The sequence below is a fragment of the Nerophis ophidion genome, linkage group LG24 (genome assembly GCF_033978795.1).
Source record: "Nerophis ophidion isolate RoL-2023_Sa linkage group LG24, RoL_Noph_v1.0, whole genome shotgun sequence".
Lineage (NCBI taxonomy): Eukaryota > Metazoa > Chordata > Actinopteri > Syngnathiformes > Syngnathidae > Nerophis > Nerophis ophidion.
Window position 1 is genome coordinate 38,781,881 of NC_084634.1, and position 21,540 is coordinate 38,803,420.

Below are 21,540 nucleotides of genomic sequence, written 5' to 3' on the forward strand. Positions count from 1 at the left end.
TTGAATCACTTCGTCCTGGCCGTGGAACTGTGGACCAGCTCTATACTCTCCGCAGAGTTCTTGAGGGTGCATGCGAGTTTTCCCCAACCAGTCTACATGTGCTTCGTGGACTTGGAGAAGGCATTCAACCGTGTCCCTCGGGAAGTCCTGTGGGGAGTGCTCAGAGAGTATGGGGTATCGGACTGTCTTATTGTGGCGGTCCGCTCCCTGTATGATCAGTGTCAGAGCTTGGTCCACATTGCCGGCAGTAAGTCGAACACATTTCCAGTGAGGGTTGGACTCCGCCAAGGCTGCCCTTTGTCACCGATTCTGTTCATAACTTTTATGGACAGAATTTCTAGGCGCAGTCAAGGCGTTGAGGGGTTCCGGTTTGGTGACCGCAGGATTAGGTCTCTGCTTTTTGCAGATGATGTGGTCCTGATGGTTTCATCTGACCGGGATCTTCAGCTCTCACTGGATCGGTTTGCAGCCGAGTGTGAAGCGACCGGAATGAGAATCAGCACCTCCAAGTCAGAGTCCATGGTTCTCGCCCGGAAAAGGGTGGAATGCCATCTCCGGGTTGGGGAGGAGACCCTGCACCAAGTGGAGGAGTTCAAGTACCTAGGAGTCTTGTTCACGAGTGGGGGAAGAGTGGATGGTGAGATCGACAGGCGGATCGGTGCGGCGTCTTCAGTAATGCGGACGTTATATCGATCCGTTGTGGTGAAGAAGGAGCTGAACCGGAATGCAAAGCTCTCAATTTACCGGTCGATCTACGTTCCCATCCTCACCTATGGTCATGACCGAAAGGATAAGATCACGGATACAAGCGGCCCAAATGAGTTTGGGTCTCTCCCTTAGAGATAGGGTGAGAAGCTCTGTCATCCGGGAGGAACTCAAAGTAAAGCCGCTGCTCCTCCACATCGAGAGGAGCCAGATGAGGTGGTTCGGGCATCTGGTCAGGATGCCACCCGAACGCCTCCCTAGGGAGGTGTTTAGGGCACGTCCAACCGGTAGGAGGCCACGGGGAAGACCCAGGACACGTTGGGAAGACTATGTCTCCCGGCTGGCCTGGGAACGCCTCGGGATCCCCCGGGAAGAGCTAGACGAAGTGGCTGGGGAGAGGGAAGTCTGGGTTTCCCTGCTTAGGCTGCTGCCCCCGCGACCCGACCTCGGATAAGCGGAAGAAGATGGATGAATGGATGAATCACTTGTTTATTTTTCAACAAGTTTTTAGTTATTTTTATATCTTTTTTTCCAAATAGTTCAAGAAAGACCACTACAAATGAGCAATATTTTGCACTGTTATACAATTTAATAAATCAGAAAGTGATGACATAGTGCTGTATTTTACTTCTTTATCTCTTTTTTTCAACCAAAAATGCTTTGCTCTGATTAGGGGGTACTTGAATTATAAAAATGTTCACAGGGGGTACATCACTGAAAAAAGGTTGAGAACCACTGTTCTATGAGTCTTCAGTTGTAAATTGTTAGTGGGGGGGAGGGGAACAGCTGCAAGTGTCCACTGCAAAAGAAGCTGTGTCTTATCACTTTTATGCAGACTGCCATATTTATATGTCGATTTCAAAAGGCCAGAATTTTTTAACAATGAATAAGGGAAAAACTGAAATTTCAGTTTTTGGTCCAGCGATCACTGACTTGGGACCAGTGCAAAATGATGTGCGTCCCAAAGTCACCAGCCTTGGTGTTAGTATAGAGAGCGATTTTAAACTTGACAAACAAGTCAATGGCGTTTTAAAATCGTGTTTTTATCATTTTTGTCTTTTGGCAAAGGTAAAAGCGTTTTTATCTTTTAACCTTTTTGAACAAGTCATGCATGCTTTTTTATTTCAAGTGGCCTGGACTACTGCAATGCACTTTATGCTGGCATTAGCCAAAAAGCTCTCTCCCGGTTGCAGTTAGTCCAGAAGGTGGCAGCAGGACTTTTAACAGGGGCCAGGAAACACGGGCATATAATCCCAATTCTTCATAGTTTGTTTATTTTAGAATTGATTTTAAAACCTCGCTGTTTGTTTTTAAAGCTTCACATGAACTGGCATCTCAGTATATCTCGGACATCATCCAAATTTACACTCCTTGCGTGCTCTGAGGTCCGAGAGCCAGCTCCAGCTCTTGGTGCCCAAGACCAGACTTAAAACCAGTGGAGACCTTAAGCCTTAAACTCTGGAACACTCTGCCCCTCCAGGTTAGAACTGCTCCCACAGTGGTGTGTTTTAAGTCTCGTCTTAAGAACCACTTTTATTCTTTGGCTTTTAACACTACGTGAGTTGTGTGGTCCTCTGTGTTTTTAAAATTTTGATTCATATTTATTTTTTTTAATTGGTTTTACCCTTTAAAATCGTTTTTAATCAAATGTATTTTTATATTGTTTTTTTATCCATCCATTCAGTTTCTACTGCTTGTCCCGTTCGGGGTCGAGGGTTGTGCTGGAGCCTACCTCAGCTGCATTCGGGCGGAAGGCGGCGTACACCCTGGACAAGTGGCCACCTCATCACAGGGCCAACACGGATAGAAAACATTCACACACCAGGGACCATTTAGTGTTGCCAATTAACTTATCCCCAGGTGCATGTCTTTGGAGGTGGGAGGGGCCTATCCCCAGGTGCATGTCTTTGGAGGTGGGAGGGGCCTATTCCCATGTGCATGTCTTTGGAGGTGGGAGGGGCCTATCCCCAAGTGCATGTCTTTGGAGGTGGGAGGGGCTTATCCCCAGGTGCATGTCTTTGGAGGTGGGAGGGGCCTATCCCCAGGTGCATGTCTTTGGAGGTGGGAGGGGCCTATCCCCAGGTGCATGTCCTTGGAGGTGGGAGGGGCCTATCCCCAGGTGCATGTCTTTGGAGGTGGGAGGGACCTATCCCCAGGTGCATGTCTTTGGAGGTGGGAGGGGCCTATCCCCAGGTGCATGTCTTTGGAGGTGAGAGGGACCTATCCCCAGGTGCATGTCTTTGGAGGTGGGAGGGGCCTATCCCCAGGTGCATGTCTTTGGAGGTGGGAGGGGCCTATCCCCAGGTGCATGTCTTTGGAGGTGGGAGGGGCCTATCCCCAGGTGCATGTCTTTGGAGGTGGGAGGGACCTATCCAAAGCTGCATGTCTTTGGAGGTGGGAGGGGCCTATCCAAAGCTGCATGTCTTTGGAGGTGGGAGGGACCTATCCCCAAGTGCATGTCTTTGGAGGCGGGACAAAGCTGGAGTACCCGGAGGGAACCCACACAGTCATGGGGAGAACATGCAAACTCCACACAGAAAGATCCCGAGCCCGAGATTGAACCCGGGACTACTCAGTACCTTCGTATTGTGAGGCACGTGCACTAACCCCTGTTCCACCGTGTTTTATATTTATCTTCACCTACTCAGTGGCCTGGTGGTTAGAGTGTCCTCCCTGAGATGGGTAGGTTGTGAGTTCAAACCCCGGCCGAGTCATACCAAAGACTACACAAAGTGGGAGTCATTACCTCCCTGCTTGGCACTCAGCATCAAAAATTGGAATTGGGGGTTAAATCACCAAAAATTAATCCCGGACGCGGCCACCGCTGCTGCTCACTGCTCCCCTCACCTCCCAGGGGGTGATCAAGGGTGATGGGTCAAATGCAGAGAATAATTTCGCCACACCTCATGTGTGTGTGACAATCATTGCTAATTTAACTTTATCCATTTTTTTGTTTTTTATTCAGTCATTGGTGGAACTAAAGATATGATTTTAATATTGTTTTTAATATTGTTGTGCAGCACTTTGGAAACATTTTTGTTGTTTAAATGTGCTGTACAAATAAAAGTGGATTGGATTGGATTGAAGCTAACTCTTATGAGGATAACATGTCGATGCAAGGATCTGCCAGTTCCTAAACCAGGGGGGTCCAAAATATGGCCAACCCTTGTGTTTTCTTGGCCCACAGCATACCGTCGACACAAAATAAAACAAAAAAAAAATTGTAAAAATGTAAAAAAATTATTGTAAAAAGTATAAAAGCTGATATTTTGATATTATGCTTTCTAACCTCCGATCTAAACGTGACAATGTTTTTGTCATGTATGTTGATCATGTTTTTGTTTGGCCATGTGCTGTTTGTTCCTGCTTTTTCACTCTTGTTTTGTCACCATAACAACCATTAGTTTCACCTGTGTCACATTTGGAGTCCACACCTGTTTTCACTAATCATGTCACTTATTTAAACCAAAAGTTGCCAGGAAGTCAGCCTGGAGACTTTACCTCTGATACTGTCCATAGTTATGCTTCTTGCCATGCCACGAAAGTTTTTGTTTTTTCATGTCATGGTTATCCAGTTTTGTTTCATCTTCATAGTCTCTGCCTTTGTGAAAGTTTTTGTTTTATTAGCCAAGTTTTTGTACTCCAGCCTTGTGCGCGCCTTTTGTTCCTTTTTTTTATATTAATAAATATGTCCTTACATTCACGCCTTGCCCGCTCCAACTTTCCTTTGCATTACAGGAAAACAAACCCTCAAGTCCACGTTATGACAGTTTTGTCTTCAAATGTATATAATGTTTGTTTTTAATTATCAATTTTAATAACAAAGTTAATTGCATGCAGTATGCAGGCTCAGTGGAAAAGGTTTGGACACCTCTGTCCAAACTCCTTTTACCGCTGTTTTATTTCGATATTTAAAACACTTCCCTGTCGTCACGGTGGCTCTTTGGTCAAAATGTTGCATAAATTAGATTTTACAGACCATGTTCAATCCGGTTTATGGCGGTTTGTGCCTGGTCTTGTTGTAGTTTTAAGTTCTGCCGTACAGAGACTGACAGATATACAAGATTTCTGCAGGTATCAGCAAGTCTTAATTTATTGCTTTTTAATGCGACTTCAATAAATACATAACCATGTCCAACTGCAGATACGTTAATTGTCTGTATGGACACAATTGGAAGCATTTGACAATGATGATCTTAAATAATTGAAAAGTTTACATTAGGGGTCACCAACCTTTTTGAAACCAAGAGCTCCTTCTTGGGTACTGATTAATGCGAAGGGCTACCAGTTTGATACACACTTAGATAAATTGCCAGAAATAGCCAATTTGCTCAATTTACCTTTAACACTATGATATTATTAATAATTAATGATATTTATCTTTGTGGAAACACTGATCATCTTAATGATTTCTCACAATAAATATATATTTTTGATGACATGTTTTAAATAGGTTAAAATCCAATCTGCACTTTGTTAGAATATCTAACAAATTGGACCAAGCTGTATTTCTAACAAAGACAAATTATTATTTCTTCTAGATTTTCCAGAACAACATTTTTAAAATGAATTCAAAAGACTTTGAAATAAGATTTAAATTGGATTCTACAGATTTTCAAGATTTGCCAGAATAATTTTTTTGCATTTTAATCATAATAAGTTTGAAGAAATATTTCACAAATATTAGGGATGCACCGATTAATCGGTAACCGAATATATTCGGCCGAATATGGCAAAAAAAGCCACATTCGGCCTTCGGTGGAATGAGTTAAAAACAAGGCCGAATAGTGGCGTGTGACGCAATTTTTGGACGCGGTGACGCAATCAACCAACGTGCAGTGACGCGGTGACGTTGGGATATGTTGTGTACCTGTATAAGTGTATGAGGTTACAAGCACACACTTATTGAGATTTAGTGGGGCCTCTGTTTACATTATTAGCCTGTTGTGTAGGCTACCTGTATAAGTGTATGAGGTTACAAGCACACACTTATTGAGATTTACTTGAGCCTTCTGTTTACATTATTAGCATGTTGTGTAGGCTACCTGTATAAGTGTAAGAGGTTACAAGCACACACTTAATTGAGATTTACTTGAGCCTTCTGTTTACATTATTAGCATATCTACTGTGGCTAAGCAGACTTTTGACAAAAGGACAATCATTCATTTGTTGTGGGTTTATCCACTTTAATGCACTTCATTTTTTTTTGGAATGCATGTTTTGTTTGAAGGCCTAATATAAATGAAAAACTGTGCTTTTTTTGAAAAGCAAAGACTCACTATTGGATTAAAAAAATGTCGATATTCAATAAAAAATTACTTTATTTGAAAAACATGTCTAAATATTTATTCTAGGCTATTTATGCAATATTTAAAAAATTGTGAAAAACTGCATTCATTATTCGGCCTTCGGCCAAGCGTTTAAATTTTATTCGGCTTCGGCAACAAATTTTCATTTCGCTGCATCCCTAACAAATATTCTTCGTCCAAAAAACAGAAGCTAAAATGAAGAACTAAATTAAAATGTATTTATTATTCTTTACAATAAATTTTTTTTTATTTACTTGAACATTGATTTAAATTGTCAGGAAAGAAGAGGAAGGAATTTAAAAGATGAAAAGGTATATGTGTTTAAAAATCCTAAAATCATTTTTAAGGTTGTATTTTTTCTCTAAAATTGTTTTTCTGAAAGTTATAAGAAGCAAAGTAAAAAGATACATTAATTTATTTAGGCCCTAGTGTGTGAATGTGAGTGTGAATGTTGTCCGTCTATCTGTGTTGGCCCTGCGATGAGGGGCGACTTGTCCAGGGTGTACCCCGCCTTCCGCACGATTGTAGCTGAGATAGGCGCCAGCGCCCCCCGCGACCCCAAAATGGAATAAGCGGTAGAAAATGGATGGATGGATGAACAAGTCAAAACAAAGTCTTTAAAACATTTTCTGAGATTTTCAAATTCTATTTGAGTTTTGTCTCTCTTAGAATTAAAAATGTCGAGCAAAGCGAGACCAGCTTGCTAGTAAATAAATACAATTTAAAAAATAGAGGCAGCTCACTGGTAAGTGCTGCTATTGGAGCTATTTTTAGAACAGGCCAGCAGGCGACTCATCTGGTCCTGACCCCTGGTTTACATTAACTGTTACTCTTCGGTGTATTAGAATTGGCTCACAATGTGAGTGTTTATTTCCATTTTCATTTATTTTATACAGTAGAAGTTGCTTTGTTGGTCACGCTAAACCAAACTTGACACCGTTTAAGTGCTGCCTGCCTTTAACCGCCGACTTGTGATGAACTACTAGCATGTGTGATTGCACAACGTTGATGCCCATTGAGCAAAGTTCAAAGTTCTTTTTGCACACACTGCAGAAGGCCTCTCCGGGTTTACCATCGACAGGCTTTAATCAGCCTTCACTAATGGCGACGACCAAAACAAAAAGCTTATGAAAACTTCCCACATTCTGTAAGATATTATTAAAAAAAATTGCATCAAAGACAAAACTAAGACATTTTTAATAGGATACTTTTGTATAGACATTTTCCATCAGAGACAAAAACTAAAGAAATTGCAATACGATGCTTTAGTTGCATTTTCTCTAGTTTTTCCTTGGAACGGCATGGCTCGGTTGGTTTGGCGGCCGTGCCAGCAACTTCAGGGTTCCAGGTTCGATCCCCGCTTCCGCCATCCTAGTCTCTGCTGTTGTGTCCTTGGGCAAGACACTTTAACTACCTTCTCCCAGTGTCACCCAAACTGGTTTGAATGTAACTTAGATAATGGCTTTCACTATGTAAAGCGCTTTAAGTCACTAAAGATATATAAATATAATTCACTTCACTCCCTTGCACATGTTTCATATTTATTTTTTCCTTATGGTAGTTTTGTTTCAATTTCTTAATTACTGTTTGAAAATTATGGAGAAAATTGATTTTTACTCATTTGTTCTGATTAATTGATTTTTTGTTTTTGAAATAAAGTCAGGGGGGAAATAAATCTGTGATTGCTCAGCTTGTTATGACGTCATTTCCGGGGTTCACACAGCACCACCTTTGCAAAATTGTTCTCCTATGGTTTTGAAGCGGCCCTGCGATGAGGTGGCGACTTGTCCAGGGTGTGCACTGCCATCCGCACGATTGTAGCTGAGATAGGCACCAGCGCCCCCCGCCACCCCAAAGGGAATAAGCGGTAGAAAATGGATGGATGGTTTTGAAGCAATGTGTACATTAAATAAATGATAAATGATAAATGGGTTGTACTTGTATAGCGCTTTTCTACCTTCAAGGTACTCAAAGCGCTTTGACACTACTTCCACATTCACACACACATTCACACACTGATGGAGGGAGCTGCCATGCAAGGCGCCAACCAGCACCCATCAGGAGCAAGGGTGAAGTGTCTTGCTCAGGACACAACGGACGTGACGAGGTTGGTTCTAGGTGGGATTTGAACCAGTGACCCTCGGGTTGCGCACGGCCACTCCTCCACCGCGCCACGCCGTCCCTAAAAAAAGTGACAATTGTTTCAAAATCTTTAGTTGAAGCACCGACATTAGAGCGAGTGTCGCTACCACGACTACACACAGGAAAATGTGCGGATGAGAATTGCAGGTTCCGCCTGCTCAAACCAAAACAAATATTCATGTAATTTTACTGTGGAATAAAGGTGCTCAGGTGCTGAGTGTGATGCACGCAGTGACACCTCTTGTCTACCCTTTAAAATGACACAGACGAAGAAAAAAACACAAAGACTTAGCAATTCATCGATTGCAAAGTTCTTAAAGTTCATTTCCATTTACAGTTACAGTTTACGGTTACATGAATAGACTTATTGAGTATCGGTTCCGGCCTACAATTGTCTGACATTTTGTATTGCCCCGCGACCCCAAACGGGACAAGCGGTAGAAAATGGATTGATGGATTTTGTAGAAGCATTTAAGTCTCACCTTGGCATTGTTTTGCTGAAATAAGCAGGGACGTCCATGATAACGTTGCTTGGATGACAACATATGTTGCTCCAAAAACCTGTCTGGACCATTCAGCATTAATGGTGCCATCAGATATTGGCTTTTGAACTTTGCGCCTACAACAATCCGGATGGTTATTTTCCTCTTTGTTCTGGAGGACACCAAGTCCACAGTTTCCAAATATAATGTGAAATGTGGACTCGTCAGACCACGGAACACTTTACCACTTTGCATCAGTCCATCTTAGATGAGGTCGGGCCCAGCGAAGTCGGCGGCGTTCCTGGATGTTGTTGATAAATGGCTTTCGCTTTGCATAGTAGAGTTCTAACTTGCACTAACACTGGAGCGACCAACTGTAGTTACTGACAGTGGTTTTATGAAGTGTTCCTGAGCCCATGTGGTGATATCCTTTACACACTGATATCGGTTTTTGATGCAGTACCGCCTGAGAGATCAAAGGTCCGTGATATCATCGCTTACATGCAGTGATTTCTCCAGATTCTCTGAACCTTTTGATGATTTTACAGACCGTAGATGGTAAAATCCCTACATTCCTTGCAATGGCTCGTTGAGAAATGTTGTTCTAAAACTGTTCGACAATTTCCTAACAAATTGGTGACCCTCGCCCCATCCTTGTTTGTGAATTACTGAGCATTTCATGGAAGCTGTTTTTATACCCAATCATGCCACCCACCTGTTCCCAATTAGCCTGCACACCTTTGGGATGTTCCAAATAAGTGTTTGATGAGCATTCCTCAACTTCATCAGTATTTATTGCCACCTTTCCCAACTTCTTTGTCACGTGTTGCTGGCATCAAATTCTAAAGTTAATGATTATTTGCAAAAAAAACAAATCGTTTATCAGTTTGAACATCAAATATGTTGTCTTTGTAGCATATTCAACTGAATATGGGTTGAAAAGGATTTGCAAATCATAGTATTACGTTTCCCAACTCGTATGGAAACGGGGTTTGTATATATATATATATATATATATATATATATATATATCACTGGCTTAAATATATTATATCCATTTTCTACCGCTTGTCCCACTCGGGGTTGCGGGGGGGTCCTGGAGCCTATCTCAGCTGCATTCGGGCGAAAGGCAGCGTACACCCTGGACAAGTCGCCACCCCATCACAGGTACACACTAACTGTTTGCAGACGGACCCAGAAAGTAGGTAAAACATATGACTGTGGAGCAAAAGTGTACACCAAAGCATATACAAAATATATCTAGACCACAAGGAAGTGTTTTGAAAGTAGATTCAAATCATTATAGGTCCCATTCAATGTAAGAATTATTAACTAACACATGTTTTGCAAGATTACAAACTTTTTCTGAAATGAATCACCACTTGTACTGCAAAGACATGGGTGTTGTGGTAGATGAAAATACAGATGCATGAGTAGTTATGACTAAGTCATGTAGGGAAACATTTATATATAGACAGTGAGTGTACTGTACAATCCTACCTGCGCGTGAAAGAGGGCCAGTCCTTTTGCCGTGTGTAACGGGATGAGCACCTTCATTAGAAACTGTTTATGCTCCGCCTTCAAAGGTAGCGCAAAGCCATTGATGATGCTGCAGACAGGAAGCACAACTTATAACTTTTAACAGTTATCATGCTTATCGGAAAGCAGGCTATTAAAGAAAAAAACATAGCTTGCGCCGCGTGTACATGCATAATAATTAATGCTGTCAAACATCTTTTAAAATCAGATTAATCACTAGTTTGCATTTTGAATTATCACAGTAAATTACTAATGCCTAATTTAAATGAACTTAAAGTACTACTGAAAGCCACTACTAGCGACCACACAGTCTGATAGTTTATATATCAATGATGAAATATTAACATTGCAACACATGCCAATACGGCCTTTTTAGTTTACTAAATTGCAATTTTAAATTTCCCGCGAAGTATCCTGTTGAAAACGTCGCGGTATGATGACGCTTATGATGACGCGGGTGTTTCACGTCACCGGTTGTAGCGGACATTTTTTTCCAGCCCGATCCAAGCAATTAGTAGTCTGCTTTAATCGCATAATTACACAGTATTCTGGACATCTGTGTTGCTGAATCTTTTGCAATTTGTTCAATGAATAATGGAGACGTCAAAGAAGAAAGATGTAGGTGGAAAGCGGTGTATTGCGGCCGCCTTCAGCAACACAAACACAGTCGGTGTTTCCTTGTTTAAAAATCCCGAAGGTGAAGCTTTACTATGGAACAGAGCGGTCAAGCGAGCATGTTTCTCTACCACATGTCAACCGGCAGGTTTCGGTGAGAAAATTGCGCTAATAAATCGGCTTTTACTGTAGACATGAGCGGAGCTTACGTCCTCATGCAGCTGCGGACTATTACCTCCTCCCACCGGAGACACTGGCGGTCACCACACCCGTGGCCACACCCCTCCGACTTTCAGGTACCATATAATCTCACTAAAACACTAGTAACACAATAAGTAGATAAGGGATTTTCCAGAATTATCCTAGTAAATGTGTCTAATAACATCTGAATCGCTCTCACTGCCCTCGCCTTTTTTTTTTCCCCCTAGTCCTTCACTCTCACTATCCTCATCCACAAATCTTTCATCCTCGCTCAAATTAATGGGGAAATTGTCTCTTTCTCTGTCCGAATCGCTCTAGCTGCTGGTGGCCATGATTGTAAACAATGTTCAGATGTGAGGAGCTCCACAACCCGTGACGTCACGCGCACATCGTCTGCTACTTCCGGTACAGGCAAGGCTTTTTTATTATCGACCAAAAGTTGCGAACTTTATCGTGGATGTTCTCTACTAAATCCTTTCAGCAGAAATATGGCAATATCGCGAAATGATCAGGTATGACACATAGAATGGACCTGCTATCCCCGTTTGAATAAGAACATCTCATTTCAGTAGGCCTTTAAAAAAGACGCCAGTATTTGCAGACAAATACTATTTTTGGACGGACGGACGGACGGACGGACGGACGGACGGACAGACAGACAGACAGACAGACAGACAGACAGACAGACAGACAGACAGACAGACAGAGACAGACAGACAGACAGACAGACAGACAGACAGACAGACAGACAGATAGATAGATAGATAGATAGATAGATGGAACTTTTTTGATTCCTTCAGGAGAGTTCCCTCAAGAAAATTTAAATTCCAGCAGCAGTGTACAAAATTGAGATCGAATTTAAAAAGTAAATAATGGGGGTATAAATGGAAACAAAATAGAAAAATATTACAATAAGAATAATTACAAAAAGCAACAAAGGGAATAAAAATGTATTTCTATTGTACATAAAAATGTTATTGACAGAATGTCATTCAGGAACATTTTTAAAATGATTTACTTGAATGCATGTCATTTATTTGCTCAAAACTTGGGATCGCTTTTATCTAAAGTCCTGTCTGGGTGTAGTTGAAAGTAGGATTTGCCAGCAAGCACACCAGTGGGAGTCAACTTCAATCGTTTTTACACTGACATGCATCGACCTGATCACTGGTCATAAAGCAACCTGTGCTGCCTTCAGGTAACCATCCGCAGTTAAGGTAAAGGAGCACGTGCGTTCAAAATTAAATGCGCAATTAATGCAATCACTTTTTTATTATTAATCACCTTTTTAATGTTTTACTTTGACAGCCCTATTGACAATAACAATACATCACAACTCACCTTCCCAGGATTTCTAAGAGTTCAGCGACGCCATTGAAATGTTCAGTCTCATAGATGAACCTGCAAATGTAGCAGGACAACAATGTTTACATTTTAGAAAAAACATACGGAAATTTACAGTCACTGTGGCTCGAACAATAAGCTAAAAAAGAAAGTATGTGGACATCCCTGATGATTGTCAAATAAATCCTTCCCCTGTTCTGTTTCCCTCTATCAATGTGTTTGTGGTATGTCCATACAGTGCCTGACAACTGTGGCACTATATTTATCACGAGAGGCAGATGGTCAAAGTGGGTGCACCCATTTTGCCGCCCTTGCCTGTTGGAAAAGACATCAAGGGCCCCCTGTTTCAATCAACTAAATCCCATTGTCACACAGCAACAGGAGCTGTACAGAATCAAACATGCTGCGGGGAAAGGGCTGATGCAATTTATCTTCACTTTGCAAGATTGATATGTTTGAGGTGCAATAATGTAAAGACACGGTTTAAGGAAAACAACAAGGGTGAGGCACTTATTGCCTAACAGGAAACACGGACCAGTGTGGCCACATTACCACTGCAACATTCGGAAAATGTACAAACCCAATTTCCATATGAGTTAGAAATTTGTATTAGATGTAAATACAAACGGAATACAATGATTTGCAAATCCCTTTCAACCCATATTCAGTTGAATGCACTACAAAGACAACATATTTGATGTTCAAACTCATAAACTTTATTTTATTTTTTTGCAAATAATAATTAACTTAGAATTTCATGGCTGCAACACGTGCCAAAGTAGTTGGGAAAGGGCATGTTCACCACTGTGTGACATCACCTTTTCTTCTAACAACACTCAATAAACGTTTGGGGACTGAGGAAACTAATTGTTGAAGCTTTAAAAGTGGAATTCTGTTCCATTCTTGTTCCAAATAAGTGTTTGATGAGCATCCCTCAACTTTATCAGTATGTGTTGCCACCTTTCCCAACTTCTTTGTCACATGTTGCTGGCATCAAGTTCTAAAGTTAATGATTATTTGCAAAAAAATTAATATTTATCAGTTTGAACATCAAATAAATAAATAAATAATAAATATATAAATGGGTTGTACTTGTATAGCGCTTTTCTACCTTCAAGGTACTCAAAGCGCTTTGACACTACTTCCACATTTACCCATTCACACACACATTCACACACTGATGGAGGGCGCTGCCATGCAAGGCGCTAACCAGCACCCATCAGGGGCAAGGGTGAAGTGTCTTGCTCAGGACACAACGGACATGACGAGGTTGGAATTGAACGAGGGACCCTCGGGTTGCGCACAGCCACTCTTCCACTGCGCCACGCCGTCCCTATGTTATATGTTGTCTTTGTAGCATATTCAACTGAATATGGGTTTAAATTATTTGCAAATCATTGTATTCTGTTTATGTTTACATCTAACACAATTTCCCAACTCATATGGAAACGGGATTTGTATTTTTTGCAGTTCCAGTAAGTCCTTTTTCAGTTAGATTTGTGGGCCACTGCTGCTGAAAACAAGACATAACTTCCTCTCTTCTCCACATACTTCACTGGCTTCTAAACCAAACAATTTTTGGGTACACTGTACATTTCTTATGCTTTCTCCCATGAGGACCCATAAAGACAGTATTATTCTTAGTAGTAACAACAACAAGACATGACTGACCGCAAGAAGATGTTGTTAATCTGCTTCCGGATGAAGGCCCGAAGCCCCAGGAACTTCCCATAAATCCGGTGCAAGATGGTCTTCAGGAAGTCCCTCTCCCTTGGATCCTCGCTGTCAAACAGCTCCAGGAGCTATCACAAGAGTTGATAAAAAGTCAGGTTCCCTTCCTGATTAGGTTAAAGAGTTAAGACATTTTTTCTAATGCCTAGAGCAGGGGTGTCAAAGTCATTTCAGATGAGGGGCCACATGGAGAAAAATCTACTCCTAAGTGGGCCGGACTGGTAAAATCATGGCACGATAACTTAAAAATAAAGACAACTTCAAATTGTTGTCTTTATTTAAAAATAGAACAAGCACATTCTGAAATTGTACAAATCATAATGTTTTTTTTTTTTTTTAATACAATTACCTGTTGCGGTTAAAAGCATATACTTTATTTGTCGTCATTTATGTTTTCTGAATAAATTATGTGATGATGTTCATCAGTCAACTCATTAGTGTTAATTTTCAATTTATCAAGATCAAAAAATAATATCCACTCATTTTCTACCACTTATCCCTTTCGGGGTGGTGGGGGGTGCTGGAGCCTATCTCAGCTCCATTCGGGCAGAAGGCTGCGTACACCCTGGACAAGTATCAAAATGTAATTACAGGATGTTTTTTATGTAGTTTGATCATATTCCTCGACTGATGTACTAAAATGTGCTTAATTTTGTACTTTTGTAGCATCATCTACAAAGATACAAAAGATTGCTATTGCGACATCCAGTGGACACATTTAGAACAGCAGTTTTCTTCATTCAAAAATCCCAGGTTAATTTTTTATACTTAGCAAACTCATCCCGTGGGCCGGAAAAAGCCTGTTGGCGGGCCTGATCCGGCCCACGGGCCTTACATTTGACACGCTTGGCCTCGGAAATGGGTGCCCAAACTCTTTCTGCAGGCGAGCTACTTTTCAATTGACCAAGTCGAGGGGATCTACCTCATTCTTATATAGACGTTTTTGTTAACAAGGGAAAGGTGTTTAATAATAATACAAGCATGTTTAAAACGTATAGATTCCTTTCTTTCATGAAGACAAGAATATAAGTTGGAGTATTACCTGATTCTGATGACTTGCATTGATTAGAATCAGACAGTAGTGCTAATAAAGTTCACATTTTCAAATGGATGAGAAAAAAAGTGCTCCTTTCTGTTTGATATCACATGAGAGTGGTTGTTTTTGGCATCTTATTTGTCTAGCCTCCATACTCGTTTTTATAAACTTTACAAGAAATACAATGGCGGTAAACTCCGTGCCCGCCAGTTTTTTGAGACTTTTATTTTGTTAGCGCGGCCAGGATGAAGCAGCGCTTTTATTGTGAAGGCAGGAACTGTGCAGTCAGTCTTTAGCGTTGTGACGGCAGGTACGATGCGAGAGTCTGTTGAAATAAAAAGTGTTTCTCGCCTTCCCCTCGATCAACCACTGTTATCTCAGAATATCTTTGGGTGCCGTGAATGTCAATCAAATGACGAAAGTGACGTCTTCGTGAAGATTCATCATCATCAGCTGTTGTCAGTCCACTGCTGGACGAAAGCCTCAGCATGTTTCTGCCATTTGGCGTACTTTTCATGCTAGTTATTAGCCTACAGCTTCCACGCTGGCTTGGTGCGGGTTGGAAGGGGTATTTTATATCAGAGATCCTTCTCCTAGACCAGGGGTGCCCATTACGTCGATCGCGAGCTACCAGTCGGGTGTGTCAGTCGATCTCGAGCCAGGCTTTTAAAAAAAATAGACCTAAAAATTAGTGATCATCAATCTTCACCAAGACGTCACTGAAATGACATTCACGGTACCGGAGGGTCTTGTGAGATGACGCTGGCTGCTGCAAGATCATTATTATTAAAAATGACCGAGAGGAAGGCGAGAAAGACTTTTTATTTCAACAGACTCTCGCGCCGTACCTTCCGTCAAAACTCTAAAGGCCGACTGCACATTTCCTATCTTCACAATAAAAGCCCTGCTTCATGCTGCTTGCACTAACTAAATACAGAGTCTCGGAAAACTGGCGTGCACAAGCGATCCCTCAGAAAGCTGCCGTGCACATCACTTGTGCACGCCAGCTTTCCGAGACTCTTATTTTGTTAGCGCAGGCAGCATGAAGCAGGGCTTTTATTGTGAAGATAGGAAATGTGCAGTTTTGACGGAAGGGACGGCGCGAAAGTCTGTTGAAATAAAAAGTGTTTCTCGCCTTCCTCTCTGTCATTTTTTCATAATAATGAACTGGCAGCAGCCAGCGTCATCTCACAAGACCCTCGGGTGCCGTGAATGTCAATCAAGCAAGCTACGGAATTTGCCGCCAATGTTTTTCTTGTAAAGTGTATGGAAGCTGGATGAATTAGATGCCAAAAACCAACCACTTTCATGTGGTATTGTACAGAAAGGACAACTTTTTTTCTCCTCCACTTGAAAATGTGGGCGTTAGACGAAGTGGCTGGGGAAAGGGAAGTCTGGGTTTCCCTGCTTAGGCTGTTGCCCCCGCGACCCGACCTCGGATAAGCGGAAGAAGATGGATGGATGGATGGATCATCATTACTGTCTGATTCCAATCAATGCAAGTCATCAGAATCAGGTATTACACCAACTTATATTCTTGTCTTCGTGAAAGAAAGACATCTATATGTGTTACACATGCTTGTATTATCATTAAACACATTTAACTTGTTTACAAAAATGTCTCTTTCATAAATAAATAAATATAAATGATATATATAAATGAGGTAAATCCCCTCGAGTTGGTCAATTGAAAAGTAGCTCGCCTGCAGAAAAAGTGTGGGCACCCCTGTCCTAGACTAATTGCCTTACTGGGCTGTTGAACTTAGTCTGTCCTGTTTGTTGTCCGCGCCCCATTTACCCAGGGACCCGCTCAGCTTTATGGCGCTTTGTGTGCATTTTATAGACGTTAGTTGGGACTCACTAACCCCACACACAACCTCCCATCTCATGCCTGGATGTAGTTTAACGTCATACCCAGGACCATGTAGATTAATGATCACTAATTTTTAAGTCTATTTTTTAATGCCTGGCTGGCGATGGACTGACACACCCTCTACAATCCACTGGTAGCTCGCGATCAACGTAATGGGCACTCCTGGCCTCGGGGATGTAGCATCATGAACCAAGCGCTACATCTCATATACTAAAACGAGAAGTATGTGTGCGTCGCGCATTAACGCATTGAAGACCCACGTCACAACAATTAGAGCCACCTATAATGAGTCATAACTCACAAGCACTTTTTAGGTCACGCTCGGGAAGATGGCCCTTAACTGCCTGTTTGCATGTCATCGGCACCTCAGCGACAAGGCCGACAGTTTGAATATAAGCTCGCACACGGCAATGTGTCATCACGCGACCTCTAAGGATCCTTTGGTCTTAAAGGGGAACATTATCAGCAGACCTGCGTAAACGTCAATATATACCTTGATGTTGCAGAAAAAAGACCATGTATTTTTTCAACCGATTTCCAAACTCTAAATGGGTGAATTTTGGCGAATTAAAGGCCTTTCTGTTTATCGGTCTTGTAGCGATGACGTCAGAACGTGACGTCACCGAAGTAACACAGCCGCCATTTTCACATTACAAACACCGGGTCTCAGCTCTGTTATTTTCCGTTTTTTCGACTATTTTTTGGAACCTTGGAGACATCATGCCTCGTCGGTGTGTTGTCGGAGGGTGTAACAACATTAACAGGGAGGGATTCAAGTTGCACCACTGGCAAGAAATCTGCCGCCAGACCCCCATTGAATGTGCCGGAGTGTCTACACATTTTACCGGCGGTGCTAAAACAGACATGGCACAGAGATGTACGGATAACCTGCAGATGCATTTCCAACGATAAAGTCAACAAAATCACAAAGGTGAGTTTTGTTGATGTTATTGACTTATGTGCTAATCAGACATATTTGGTCGCGGCGTGACTGCCAGCTAATCGATGGCAACATGCTACGCTAATCGATGCTAACATGCTATTTACGCTAGCTGTATGTACATTTGAAACTAGATACCCACATTTAGTGCGAAACAAACACTTACTAATCGACGGATTTAAGTTGCTCCAGTGTCACAAGATGCGAAAGTCCTGATCGTTTGGTCCGCACATTTTACCGGCGATGCTAATAAGGCAGCCAAGCTATGTGCCACTTCATTGGGTACACCCATGCTATGGCCGAATAGCGTCAATAGCTATTCGCTCAATAGCTTCAGTTTCTTCATCAATTTCGTTTTCGCTATCTGCCTCCATACTCTGACCATCTGTTTCAATACATGCGTAATCTGTTGAATAGCTTAAGCCGCTGAAATCCGAGCCTGAATCCGAGCTAATGTCGCTATATCTTGCTGTGCTATTCGCCATTGTTTGTTTACATTGGCAGCACTGTATGACGTCACAGGGAAATGGACAGTCGCATCGCAATTAGCGAAAAACAAGCACTTTAAAGCTTTTTTTAGGGATATTCCGGGGGAGGTAAAATTTTGAAAAAAACTTCGAAAAATAAAACAAGCCACTGGGAACTGATTTTCATTGTTTTCAACCCTTTTAAAATTGTGATAATATTCCCCTTTAAGTAATGCCAAAGCTAATAGAGCAGGGATATTTAAATAAATTGTTTTGAGGGCCATATTTCCAGAAAGCTAAGGACCAGTGGGCGGCACTTCTGCCTTCACGAGGAGTCTTGATGTGTATATTCCGGAGAACCAGCTTCCTCTACAGTAAACATTTGATTTTGGTTTATTTATTTTATCAGAGTTACAGGAGCACTATGTTACTCTTAAAAGGACCTAATGCAAAAATGTGAGTTTTTTTTTAACTGATCTTGCAGGCCAACAGCTGAATAGCCCAAATGATGAAAAAGAGAGGACCGAAAATGGAATTGAGGAACACCACAAATATAACTAAAGACTTTAAACAAATGACTGCATCTAAGGCTGGGCGATATATATTGATGTACGTGATACATTGCAGGATTGTCCCTGTGCAAAATAGAAAATGACGATATCGTGATATTTGAGAATAAGTTCTCACACAGTTGCTTTTAGCTGCTGGCATTACACTGCATGTGTTTCCCACTCTTTCTTGTCTCTCCTTCTCACACAGAAATAAAACAAGCGCACCTTCTCTCACATTGTCATGTGTGCCATGTCATACGCTCCCGCGGAGCAGAGAGGAAGCGACATGGTAATGTTAGCTGTAATGCTAACGGTGAGGTGCGGGTGGTAATACGAGAGAGAGAGAAGGTGCGAATCTGGTAACAAATGAAGGAAGAATTAATTCCCAAGAAAAACAGCACGGGGTCCATTGTCTGGCGGTGATTTAGCTTCAAGCAGGAATATGTTCGACATTTATGCAGCAAAAGCGTTGCTACAAAAAGTATCAACACTGCTAATGTAGCATCATTTGAAAAGTCACCCGCTAGAGGATAATGAGTGCTTGAAACTCTGCATGTCAACATCTCCGGCCGGTGCCACACCAACAAAATGCCGAAGCAACCATTTCTACATCAACACCGTATGGAAAAAAAAAAGTCAACAACAGAAGGAGATAACTTCCGCAGGGACCTAGTATGCAGCTCATTTTTATTTGACAGTTATTGAAATATCTTGTCTGACATCATGCACAAAAGCACACTTTATTTGTTTTAAACTATTGTGGTGGCGTTCTGTACAAAAAGTGCACTTTAATTTAGTGTTGTTTTGATATGTCATCTTAGTGACATCATGCACAAAAGTGCACTCATAGCTTGTTTTAAAATGTCTCTGACAATCTTGCACTTTCTGTTTTGAAATGACATGAATGTTTGTGCCACTGCTTAATAACCGTTTCATAAATACACTTTTAGTTGTGATTTCCCTCTCTGCATGAAAGTTTAAAAAGTAGCATATATTAATGCAGTATAAAGAAGAATGTTTTAATGTAGACACATAGAATCATCATACTGCTGTGATTATATGCATCAAGTGTTCATTCAAGGCTTAGGTAAAAATATCCAGATATATATTGTGTATCGTGACAGATATTAATAAAAGGCCATATCGCCCAGCACAAACTGCATCTGAAGTAAAACTACATTAACACCTTGGTCACATGAATTACATTGAGGAAAAAATGCTAAACTGCCAAAAAGGAGAGGACTTAAAAGGGTGCCTTGAGGAACGTTATATTAATCCTGACTTTCAATCAATCAATCAATGTTTATTTATATAACCCTAAATCACAAGTGTCTCAAAGGGCTGCATAAACCACAACGACATCCTCGGTCGAGCCCACATAAGGGCAAGGAAAAACTCACCCCAGTGGTACGTCGGTGACAATGACTTTGGACACCAGTGTTCTGTGTTTGCTCGGAAGGTTGAAATGTCAATGCAATGATCTTCTTATGTGTTTACAGTGGTCCAACTTCCTCTTTACAACAAGAGCACTGTAGTGTTTTTATAAATGTGCTGCAAAAATGTTTGTCTCCCAGGTTTTTAACTGGATTGGGGGGACAATGTGGTGTCCTTCCCGGTGCGAATTTGGCCCCAAGTCGCCTGTTGAATAGCGGTGTGCTCGAGTAATCAATATTTGATCAAAGGATCTTTACTTGTGTGACTTTTAGGCAGTGAATATATAGTATTTGTACGCCAGGACTTATAATGCTCCCTCTCAATCCCCAACTTCACAATTGGCACCCAAACATCCATACCATCAATTTGCACCCAACCGCAGCCCTCTCATCCTAAAGAGCCAAACAACAGGCAGCTATTTAAAGCTCCCCCACGACACACTCACATCATGGAAAATCAGTCCCGGCACCTCTGATGCAGCCAAGCCAACATTCCAGGCCATTTGATTCATGGGAGTAGCTGCTTTGGAGTGAGGGACGCACGCTGACAAGACAGAGGTCGTTTCTTAATATTCAGACTCGTGTATGCTTTTGTCTAACGTTACTGGCCAGGAGACACTACTTTTTGTCGTAACATGTTGTGCTGACACGTCCCATAACTACGAGCGTCATGTTGGAGTGCAGGGATGTGAACAAAATTGGGGAGGAAAAAAAAAAAAAAATTATTCACACAAAGTGCTGACATGCAAAAACCCCGGAAAAAAAAAATTAAGTTTCGGTATTGGGTGCATTTCTATAATATATTTATTAACCTTTGCATTTATTCTCACATACCAATCTCTTTTGGCTGTCTTTTTGACACTTGCATGTCCTATGCAATGTTCCACAGAATGTATAGTCAATAATTTACTAAAATTATAATCGTTGAAAATAGAGATGTTCGATATTATCGGACATCTCTATTTTCAATAAATGCTTTAAATGTAATATCTGAAAATATCGGTTTCAAAACCTAAAATGTATGACTTTTTAAAACGCCGCTGTATGGAGTGGTACACGGACATAGGAAGAAGTACAGAGCAGTTGCGTCTCCCAGTCATACTTGCCAACCCTCCCCATTTTCCCTGGAGACTCCACAATTTCAGTGACCCTCCAGAAAATCTCCCGTGGCA

General features: G+C 41.5%; 1 protein-coding gene across 1 annotated transcript in view; it reads right to left on the reverse strand.

Moving 5' to 3' along the window:
* The window catches only part of LOC133542209 (serine/threonine-protein phosphatase 2A 56 kDa regulatory subunit alpha isoform-like), a 56,491-nt gene that overhangs the window by 10,834 nt on the left and 24,117 nt on the right, over positions 1–21,540 (reverse strand). The window contains exons 5-7 of the mRNA XM_061886105.1: positions 14,009–14,139; positions 12,335–12,394; positions 10,139–10,247 (exon numbers count right to left, since the gene is read on the reverse strand). Coding sequence (XP_061742089.1) covers positions 10,139–10,247; positions 12,335–12,394; positions 14,009–14,139 — 300 coding nt within the window. The remainder of the gene's footprint in view (positions 1–10,138; positions 10,248–12,334; positions 12,395–14,008; positions 14,140–21,540) is intronic.